Raw genomic sequence first — 11,085 nt, forward strand, 5'->3', positions numbered from 1 at the left:
CCACCACAGGACATCACAGGGCACGTGACAAAACACTTCCCATTTTTCTTATGTGACCATACTGACACAGTCACATGTACTGTAAGTGCAGAACCAAGGTGGGATGCAGCATGTTGCTGCAAGATTTATAAATTATTTGGATAAGGAGATATCATTTGTTCCATAACTTGTAGAAATTATATTATACAGTAGCACAAATATAATTTACAGAACCCCACCCTGGTCACTCTCAGTTGCCTGCTGTCTGGGTACCTAAAGAAGACAGGGTACAGCATACTGTTCTAGGCTGTAGTGGGATACAAACTTTCAGATTAACTTAATGTCCCATTCCTACAGCATGGTTTTCCTGCTCTTATTCCCTTCTCCTAGCTCAATGAAGAATTGGGAGAGACACTGCCTACTCTACTCCCCACCTTACCACTTTTTAAGATTGAAACCCCAGATTCAGTTGACTGGTAGTGATGTAATTTTTGTGGCTTGGGCCTGGGTGCAGCATCTGTGCACCCCCCCCCCTCCGCCCTCTAGACAGGCCTCTCTCACCCTCAGTACAGACCCCCTTCATCCTCGAGATGGGTATTGAGTATTGAGATAGATACTAAAATATACACTTGTTTGCACCACAGGAATATAAAGAACATTTTTTTAAAATGTCACATTGAGCAACATTGGTTGTGAGACAACAATAAATACAGGCATCAAATATACAGACACTGAGGAAGACAGACATTTTGCAGGTATCTGCAGGACACCTTGGATCAGGAACACTTAAGGAGCTTTAATATTTCTGCATTCAGCACCAACAATCACTAGGGGTGGATTTGGAGATGCTGGCTTCTTAGCTGGTGAGGGGATTGAGACAGGGGTACTATGAAGAGGAGGTTGCAATGAGGGGATTCTAAGGTAAGACTCGTAGGAGATAGCAAAGGAGCAAGTAATTGTGAGTGGGACATTCAGGACATGCAAGTGCTGGAGGTGTTAGAAGATGATGAGAGAACCAATCTATTGTGAGGGGAAGGTGGATGATAAGAGGGAATACTATGCTGTGATGGTCAGTTAATGAGGGGGCATGTTATGGTGAGGGATACATGTGATAAAAGTGACACGCTTTTGTGACAGAGAAAGAAGATAATGAGAAGGACCTCTTGCTATTGCAAAGATGCAGGAAAATGGTGCCTGCTATAATGAGGGAATGAGGAAATAATAGGAAAAACATGCTATGGTAAAAGTGGCAGAATATTGAGAGGGGCATTTTATGTCAAGAGAGGAATATTAATATTTTTATGTAAGCCTTTTTTGCAGTGCTGGGCCTCCTGCACCAGAAGAGCCTCTTTTGCAGATGGCCGTGTTGGAAGCACTGCATGCACATGATGAGTAAGCGCTCCCAGATCATATTTATTATGCCTATGTGTGTAACTTGAATCAGTGCTTTTGTTATAGCTTCTAAAGTTGTATAATGTGACTCACCTGTGTATTTGATGCTTTTGTTATAACTGTATTAAGAACTGGATTCTGAATTTGTTTATATAAATACAGGTTGTAATAGTGAAGACTAATGAACCATATTCAGAATTCTAACCATATTAGGTATTTTAATGCATCAATATATTATAATAACTGTACAAAACCTTTACATATTTTGAAAAAAAGCCAACATTTTCACATAAAACACTTTCATCTCTCTTTCATATCTTTTTTTTCCACTAAAAAAAAAACAAAAAAACAAATTAGAAAAAAAATAACGCTGTTCTCTTCTTCTACTTCTATTAGTAGTAGAAGCAGCCAAAGGCAGCAACAACACAGAACAGGTATTCCTGAAAAAAAACCAAAAAAGAATATTTATAAGAACTATCAAATTAGAACTTTATTAATCAAATGTTATTAAGGCTTAAAAACAGAACAAATGTCAGACTAAATTTAATGTGTGTCAGTATATACTGTATTTTTTTTCAACCAAAATTTTTCCAAGTCCAGTATTCCAGTCCAGCTACCTCATTCAAGCAGGCTATCACTCCTGTGCTCCTGTTGTAGCACTAATTGCATGTAGACATCATATAAGATAATGGAGGACACCTGACACTGCAGGGCTTTGCTGCAATTAGTGTTTATTAGTGTGTTCCACTACATGTTTCAGGCAAAGCCCTTTTTCAAGTGAACAACATAACATCTGAACAAAAAAACATTTAAGTGGTTACAAGACCCAAGTCCAACCTCCCCCGTCACAGCTTTGGTTCCAAGCAGTCCAAGGAGCCTAACCCCAAGGAAACTTTTTAAAGTCCAAAGTTATTTTTTATACATGGCCCAGGAACTACCAAGCAAATTGGTCTTCCACCATAGTGTAACTGTAAAAGAAAAACAAATTCCAGGTACAAGCACAATACATATACTGCCCATCTTAACTGATACCTGTTTCCCGAAACATGTAGTGGAACACACTAATAAACACTAATTGCAGCAAAGCCCTGCGGTGTCAGGTGTCCTCCATTATCTTATATGAAGTATAGACTGTATGGCAGTAAAAATCTTAATGCAACCACAACATTTTTAAACAGGAGAAACTAAAAAAAACTAACTTAAACTGATTATAGTAGGAATTTAAAACTAAATAACAAGGAATGAGCTGTTAAACAATTGGTTACTCTAAAAGCCAAATGTATTCATACTTCTCAGATAAAAAGCTTTAGCAACTTCCAATTGCTGCCTATGAATAACTTTATTGATTAATGCGATTTAGGATATGGACTACCAGCTATTATCAGTATGGACAATATATGCCCACCCCTTGTAGTATTTAACCCTGCCCTAGCTGAAAAAGGAGGAGTAAGGGTTCTGCATTTGCTCTTTCTTGAACCTGCAAAAGAAATAAACAAGCTTCCCTTTCCCTTAGTAGTTTACAGAGGCTGGGAAATATTAGGGTAAAAGTTACTTGGCAATTCTATAGAAAAAGTCAAGGCAAACTACATGCCTGATGTAATGTCATGTTTGCAATGCAGTGGATGACTTTTGAAATATTCCAGGTTTCTGCTACTTAAGCTGTGCATGTGTGTATCGGGATAGAAAAGAGTAAAGCTCTAGATAAGGAAAGGAGACAAAAGGGAGGTGTCTGTGAAGTCACCTAGTTGGCAGCAGTGTAGTGAAAAAGTGGGGCAGAAGGGAGACAATGAGAAATAGTCATGTCACAATCAAACTGTTGCTGGGAAAGAAAGACAGACTGACCTGTAACCTAGATCACAGCATAAAAGCACAATATTACTGTTTCCTTTACTTGGAGGATACTACAGTAAGTAGAAAACTTGTACAGAAGTAGGAGGAGGCTTGTGTTGGACATGTGCATTAGAGTATAGATGATGGGGGTTGTGCATGACAGTGAAAGCCAATAGTAAGGAAAGCTTGTCGGGTGTCCAGGGTCAAAGCCGTGGGCAGTAAAACTTGTGGGGATGCACAAGAGTGGTGGCCTTGTGCTGGGAGTTGACAGGAGAGTTAATGTGCTATTGTGCATGATAGTAAAGGTGCTGATGGGGTACGTGTACTAAGAAGAAGCGCACAATGAGTAATGCAACTTGTGGGTAATTAGTATAACATATCCTTTATTAAATCCTATTATATCCCCTAAGGAGTTCCATGATTTTTCCAAAAAAACCTTGTGGTTTTACATGGTCACCAAATTCCTCAGTAACTTCTAAATGCCTTAAACATTGCAGCAGAGTGTGAATATCCTCCCATCAAACTTAATACATACAGATGCATACTGATGAAAACAAAGTAGTAAAATGTCTTTCTTACATTCATGAAAACATCTTCAGCATAATTATCAGTGTCAGCATCCCAAAAACATCTAGCAGCCATCCTGAGGAAAAAAAACAAGATTTCCTTTTTTTTCAGTTAACAGTTTATAAAGCAGGCTCCCACCACAAAATTATTTTGTAATTAATATATCCAACCCACCAGCAAGAGATTATAACATCTGATTGCCTCACTGAGCACGGGAAGTGTCATGTAATGGACCAGAAGAACTGCAACAGCACACAGGCACGCATTTCAGGATCCAGTAGAAGCAGTTAAAATAGAAGCTTTATTTTCACATTAATCTTCCTGATGCGTTGTGTGTCTTACAACATGTAATCATAGGCATGATTAGGCATAGATGCCTATGATTATGTGTCGTAAAACACAAAACGCGTCAGAAGGATTAATGTGAAAATAAAGCTTTTATTTTAACCGCTTCTACTGGGTCCAGGAGTTATTGTCCATCTGCTATTGCAGTTCTACTGGTCCTTCTGATCTCCCCTAGTTATGGGTTCGGGGTGTGCAACCAGATCATTAGAGTGGCGTGGTGAGTGGCCATTTTTAAAGTGTATCTAAGAAAGCATCTCCACAAGTGAAGAGTCCAGGTGCCTTGACAAACATATTAACTGATGAGCGAGAAATTTGATAGCGCCCTTGTATGAATAATACATGATTTCAATAAGGGGTTCATAAAAGTGGCTCAGAGCAATGTGTATGTAACTTTGGACATTTTGGCTCCCATGCTGGAGGAGATTAAGTGCAGGCGACAAAACATCCCATCTGCCTTATCCCTATTAGTGACCAAGTTTTCCCTGATACCTTTCTGCCTGGCCTGAATGGAGCTGGACACAAGCCAGTTTCCCAGTTAATATCTTGCAGAGATACCCTTTTACTGGCAAAGTTAGCACATCTAATATGTGGTGTTTTACTCCCTAATAGCATTGTCTCTCCAACATAATCTCAAAGGAAACCATGTTATGTGCGTCACTGTTCCCTAAATGCTCACCCACACTAATGTTAGAGATGAGTTCAGCATTATTAGTTATTACCAGGTCCAAAAGAGAATCATTCCTAGTAGGCACTGAAATTGGTTAAGGAAAGAAAAATTGTTACTTGCATGGCCAGCTTTACACATGTAGAAAATACTTCTCATGTACAGCTTTGATCACTAGGTGGTAGCTTTACAAAACATGCATACTAAATTATAATAACTGTTAACTGCTGGGGGAAGCACAGATTCACTTTTATATTCCAGATTCACTTTTATATTCTTACTGGTGCAGCCTGCTGTAGGAACCCTATAACTAATAGCATTGTTCTTTTCATAATTAGACGGATCAAATCTTAGATACAAATTATGCCTGCTCTGGCCTTTAACATTGTGGGGCCGATTCACTAAAGTGCGTTAAAACGAGCGCTATTTATAGCATGCGTTAAAAATTTTATTGCTTCTTATTTTTTTGTGACAACGCACGATTCACTAAAAGGACAGGTGTCATAATTTTATTTAACTCGCGATGAGCGCTTTTCTTGCGTTATTTTCTGCCGCGTGCGTTATTGCCTGCTGTGCGCAATATATTTTGCCGCATGCAATATTAGCGCACAATTTTACGCAAGTAACCATTACTTTCGAAAAACCACATTTTCTAAAAAATACAATTTCCCTAAAAACTGGAGGATGCATCACTCTAGGGCCAACATATACTTGAAAAAATCCCACTGTAATGTCCATGCTGTGGTGCCAAAAGCTCACGGACCACAATTTTAATGTAATATTTAACGCGTTTAACGCTTCATATGTGTTTGTGAATCATGCGTTAGTATTATATCTATGCGAAAATTAACGCAATGCGAGGTAAATAACGCATACAATAGTGCGTTTTTTTGCGCATGTTATATGCATTTTAATGCATGCGAAATGACTGATGAATCGGTACTTATTTATCGCGTGCTTTTTAAGGCGATAGTCTTAAGAAACCAACTCACAGTTCTACATTTAGCTGGTTTGAGAAGGTTTTTCTAAAAGCTGGTTGGGAAGATAATGAAAGAAATGCATCAAATATTACATGGTAGTCCAAGGACTTCTAGCTAAATGCCTATCTAAATTAAAATACATTCTGGATTAAATGCAGAGAATCAAGATGTAAGTGGATTTGCATGCATCAGAACTAGACAACATAAAGATCCATTTAGTTTTTAGTAGTTAAAACCATAATGAGCTGACTGTACCAGCACCCAAGCTGTCCATTTTATGGAGTGCCACATCTGCAAACTCATATCAGGACTAAGAAGCCTGGTTTGTTGCAAAAAAAATGCCAGCAATTCCAGTCTATGGAACTGTTTCTATAAACAAAAAAGGAAACACAGATTTACCAATAACTTCAGAAGAGCGTAGCACCCTTGGTACTTGGATTTATTTAGACATACAGTATAAAACAAAAGTAATATAAAGATAGGGATGGAATACCTGGATTATCTAAAAAATCTGAAATACTTGATGTTAACGAGCTAGCATGTTACCAGCAAAATATTTTTAGCATCATGCTTTAAATTATGGAAAGGCCCTATTTGGAAATTCCAGGTCCTAAGTATTCTAGATAACAGATCCCATGCGTGTACTGTTAAGACACTTTTTTCCTCTTAGTTTGATGTCATACTAGGCTGTTTCTCCACCTGCGTAGAAACACAGACAGGCACTGCCTCAGCCTGTGTACAAACACACATGGAGCAGAAATGTCAACAGGTATTCATTTTTATACAGTATTCCATACCTCCAAATGGTCCCATTTGTTTATGGGACAGTCACACAAAGTGAACCCGAAAAGGGATGTGGCTTTGTGGGAAAGTGAGTGGCGTTTGGGCAAATCAGGGGAGAGTCCAGGCATAACTACATAAGCCAGTGGAACAGTGGTGGAACAGGGGTGTGCTCTGATTTGATGTTTGATTATTCAAATGTTAGGAGTTGTGTCATGAAATAAACACAATTCACTTACTTTACTCCTTCACCTCTCTGCTCACCAATCACAACTTGCACCACCATTTTATACCTGTCAAACCCCATGTCTGTAATAAGAAGCAGAAATTATGTAAGAAACAAACATAACAAACACAAAAAATATATATAATAAGCCATTAAATTCTACTACTTCTAACATAGCTTAGACTGAAATGGGAATGCCCAAATCTGATTGAACACCGTGCTTAGATGTACTGAGATACATGTTCTGTTTTTTTGTTTTTTTTTTTACAGGTGGTGAAATAAAATGAAATGAAAACTGTATTTTGAGTCCCATTCATAAAGACACAAAAATGTAAATTTTACCTCACTGTAATGGTAATGTTGTTGCACTGAATACAGTCACCATAAAATGTGTGCCTAGTCCTGCTATTAATGAACAGGCAACAATGCACTGTGGGAAATATTAGAGAAAATACATTGAGATTTCACAACATCAGTGTTTACAGGTATCACACAAGACAGCCCTCTTGGTAGCTGAGTGGTAAAAAAGGGTTTAGCCTCCCCCACATAGTGGCAGTATGGCAAGAGCCATCCATGAGATAAAGCCATTATGTATAGACAGGTCCTCCAGTCATCAGTAAACCGGGTACTGAGGGGTATGGACATATATTATACAAAATGTCATTTTTAGAAGATAACTCCACAGTTGATGCCCCATGTACTTGTATTTTTCATTCACCCTATTGGAGCAGTGATTTTGGTTAATGCCTTTAGACTAATGGCACACAGGTTGTTTTATCCACTGCCTTCCACCCCTTGTATGTGTCTGCATATACACCTACACATAGGGGCACATTTACTAACCCACGAATCCAAACCGAATTGGAAAAATTCCGATTGGAAAACGAACATTTTGCGACTTTTTCTTATTTTTGCGATTTTTTCGGCGCTTTTACGACTTTTCGGAAATTGTCGCGACTTTTTCGTTACCAATACGATTTGCGCAAAAAAACGCGAGTTTTTCGTAGCCATTACGATGCGCTTGTATCTTGTCGCGACTTTTTCGTAATGAGCGCTCGTAAGCGGCGGGCGAAACTTTCAGACTTAGCATGATTTTGGAAGCCTCCCATAGGACTCAATGGCACCCTGCAGCTCCAACCTGGCCCAAGAAAAGTCACCATACTGAAGCTTGAATGAATCCGAATGTTTCGTACTTGGCGCGAACGCTACGAAAAAATCGCAACATTTTGTGCAACTTTCGGAATGGCTACAAAAAAGGCGCGACTTTTCGCGCAAGTTTTAACGCTACGAGAAATTCGCCAGATTTTGCGCAACATTCGGAATGGCAACTAAAAAGTCGCGAAATTTTCCGAAAAATCGCAAAATACCGATCATTACGAAAAAAACACAATCGGACGCATTCGGCTCATTCGTGGGTAAGTAAATGTGCCCCATAGACAGGCATGGAAATAGCCTGTCAGCACATACTAAAGCAAATTTTGGCATTCTTTAGCATTTCCACTCTGAAATCAGCTGTGTGTGTGTGTGTGTGGCACATCCCTTGCCTGTCACATACAGGGAGTGGAAGGCAGCAATTAGGTTTTAAATGACTGTGCCACAAGTGGTTGTGTTTGCGCGCCAATATACGTTCCGTGTGTTTGCACACAGGTCGACTTCATGTTTGTCAGTGCAGAGAACACAGTGGAGCAGATGAAAGTGTATCAGCTATTTTCTGCCTGCAGAGAACATAGGTGGAGATTAGTAGAGGCTGCTCCCAGTGTGCCTTACTGTTTCAAAACAGCGGGAGATCAGCTGCTTGTACATTTTTACAATGGTGAATACTTACCTTTAAGTCTGTCCTTTATTGTCTCAGACAAAAATCGTGTGAGCTGTGGGACCTCTTCTGGCACATACTGCTTGTCACTGAGCTCTTCTTTTAGCACAGATCGTATACAGTCCTTTACTGGCGCACTTTTAAATCTGAGAAGACATTTTCACATACATAGTTTGCCATAAAGTAACAGTACTTTACTATTGTAAATAAAAATTCACCTTTCCCTTTTGCTGCTCACCAATCTGACATTCAAAATGCTATGTAGTTATATGGGTCACCTGCATTAATTTACAATTGTGGTCCACCTGCATAAATATTGTGTAAAATATGGGTGGCCATGGGCAGTAAAAGGAGCCAGTTTCACATTTTATTGTTGCTAATTTTCAACAGAAATGTCTGCTAGTGTGACAGTTACAATAAACAGCTATTATCTAGATATACTTGCATTCCCCAGGTAGGGAAAAAATAAGAATCCTAAAGCCAATTCATTTGGTCCTGCACAGGATATGTAATAATTATCCAAAGCTAATGACACATGTAATTATTTCAGTTTTGATATACAGCTTTCATTATAGTTGCAAGACTCTTCTCTTTAATACTAGAAATACTTAAATTATCCAATATATATGGAATGGAAGAGAGACAAGTTAATTATCTTGATCATCTTTTATTTTTATGATTTCCCTATTGTTACACACCTGATGTAAATGTTTCTGTCTGGTGTTAAATGGAAGGTAAATGGCACCTTGTTACAGGTACAATCTTCCCCACTGGACTTTAGGGTTTTACTGGTCTTCCAAGAGTGATGGTATACTACCACAAAATAAAGTGTGCAAGTGCATAGCTAAAGGCTTGTGCTGGTGGCTTTAGGAAGGTAAATAGAGGTTTGTAAAGGGGCAGGTCTGAACTGGGACTCAAAATAGGCCCTGGCATTCCAAGTACACCGAGGCCCAAACTGCCCCCACCAGCCCACTAAATAGTGACCTTCTATGGTGTTTTACAGCAGCCCCTCTGGCATTTACCCAAAACCACAGATTGCCAGCCTGGGCCTGTACAGGGGGGTTATAATGGCATAGGGTTTATTATTAGGGATGCACCAAACCCAGTTTTTCTGGGGTCGGCCGAACCCCCGAATCCATCGTAAGGGATTCACCCGAATAACAAACGAAATCCCAATTAGCATATGCAAATTAGGATTTGGAAGAGTTAAAAGTTGCGACGTGAAAAATTATGCCCTGCCGAATACTGAACTGAATCCTGGATTCGGTGAATCCCTAGTTATAATGACACAGGGCTTCTAGCCTTGGGAAGGGACATAGCAGACAAGTACCACAATTTGCTTGCACTGGAACTTCACTAAAAGAGAACCTGTCAGTTCTCAGTTAACAATAGAAATGTGTTAGAGTATTAAGTTTAATGACATACCAAAACTTTTTCTTTTAATACATTACCAAAAGCAGTAGTTTTTAAACTGACAGGTTTTCTTTAAATGTGGAGTGTAACTAAGCAAGGAATGTCATTAAATGGATTTGTTAGAGTGGGGGAAGTGTAACCCAGAAGGGACAGAGGAGTCTCGGTTCCCATGCCCCTAACACACCCTTACACACATCAGCACAACATATTACTCAATATATACATATACTTTATTTTTTGTAGGCTGTCAGTTTCTATATTTAACTGGCTTAGCTTTCTGTGCTCAATTATCATGGGCTGCAGGAGCCAAAGCAACAAAAAGCTGGAATCTCAAAGAGTCTCAGCAGGCAAACAATCCAGGACAGCATGGAAGCACTGCAATGCATACACATGTCTGACATACTCACTTGTGCTGGAAGTTGGGCCGGATGCTGTAGGTGTTTTCTCCACTCTCAGTCTCCCCCATTTCGAGCTCAGGAAAGAAACTACAGAAGCCCTGTAGCGTGGCTTGTTACCTTAGCAACCATTTCTCTCTCCGGTTTGTCATATCCTGTACAAGCCACACCCCACTGTTTAAAGAGAACCTGTCAGTTTTCAGTTAACAATAGGAATGTGTTTAGAGTGTTAAGTGTAAAGACATTCCACATTACGCATTAGGAAGGCACCGGGTGGGGGAAGCAGCTGGGGAACAGAGCATTACTCAGCAAAATCCTCCGGTCACAGGCGCAGGGAGGGGGCTGCAGGGGGGAATGGTATCACTGAGACTCCTCCGTTTGTAAAGAGGAGGATGCAGGGATTGAGCTGACTGAAGCATGGTAAACTTGGACTTCTCTAATAATGAAAAAAAAAACCTCTCTTCCGCGTTTTCCGTTCTCTGTTCTCTCCTGCACATTCAAACGGTTGAGACATAATCTCGGGAGAGTTCCGCTATTTTTTCCCCATGGGGCTTTGCACTCCAACTTTTGAGAAGGCCAGTTGCTCGTGCGCAGTTTTAAAACTACTGCTTCTGGTCATTTTTAAAAAAATAAAGTTTTGGTATGTCATTACACTTAACACTCTAAACACATTCCTTAATGGAATACTGACAGGTTCTCTT

General features: G+C 39.6%; 1 protein-coding gene across 1 annotated transcript; it reads right to left on the reverse strand.

The window, feature by feature from the left end:
• Positions 1-1,562: 1,562 nt before the first annotated feature.
• Positions 1,563-10,578, reverse strand: tctex1d2 (Tctex1 domain containing 2). Its single transcript, XM_002934044.5, has 5 exons — positions 10,397-10,578; positions 8,589-8,722; positions 6,777-6,846; positions 3,781-3,844; positions 1,563-1,811 (listed from the first exon to the last, which is right to left on the reverse strand). The coding sequence occupies exons 1-5, from the start codon at positions 10,453-10,455 to the stop codon at positions 1,764-1,766; spliced, it is 375 nt and encodes a 124-aa protein (XP_002934090.1). The 5' UTR covers positions 10,456-10,578; the 3' UTR covers positions 1,563-1,763.
• Between the last annotated feature and the right edge of the window lie 507 nt (positions 10,579-11,085).

This window comes from Xenopus tropicalis, chromosome 5 (assembly GCF_000004195.4).
Source record: "Xenopus tropicalis strain Nigerian chromosome 5, UCB_Xtro_10.0, whole genome shotgun sequence".
Taxonomy (NCBI): domain Eukaryota; kingdom Metazoa; phylum Chordata; class Amphibia; order Anura; family Pipidae; genus Xenopus; species Xenopus tropicalis.

Coding starts and splice junctions, on each gene's coding strand:
- tctex1d2 (XM_002934044.5), bottom strand. CDS start 10,455: ATGGGGGAGACTGAGAGTGGAGAAAACACCTACAGCATCCGGCCCAAC. Junction 3,845..6,776: donor CAGAGAGGTGAAGGAGTAAA/GTAAGTGAATTG, acceptor TTTTTTCCTCAG/GATGGCTGCTAGATGTTTTT. Junction 1,812..3,780: donor CTGAAGATGTTTTCATGAAT/GTAAGAAAGACA, acceptor GTTTTTTTTCAG/GAATACCTGTTCTGTGTTGT.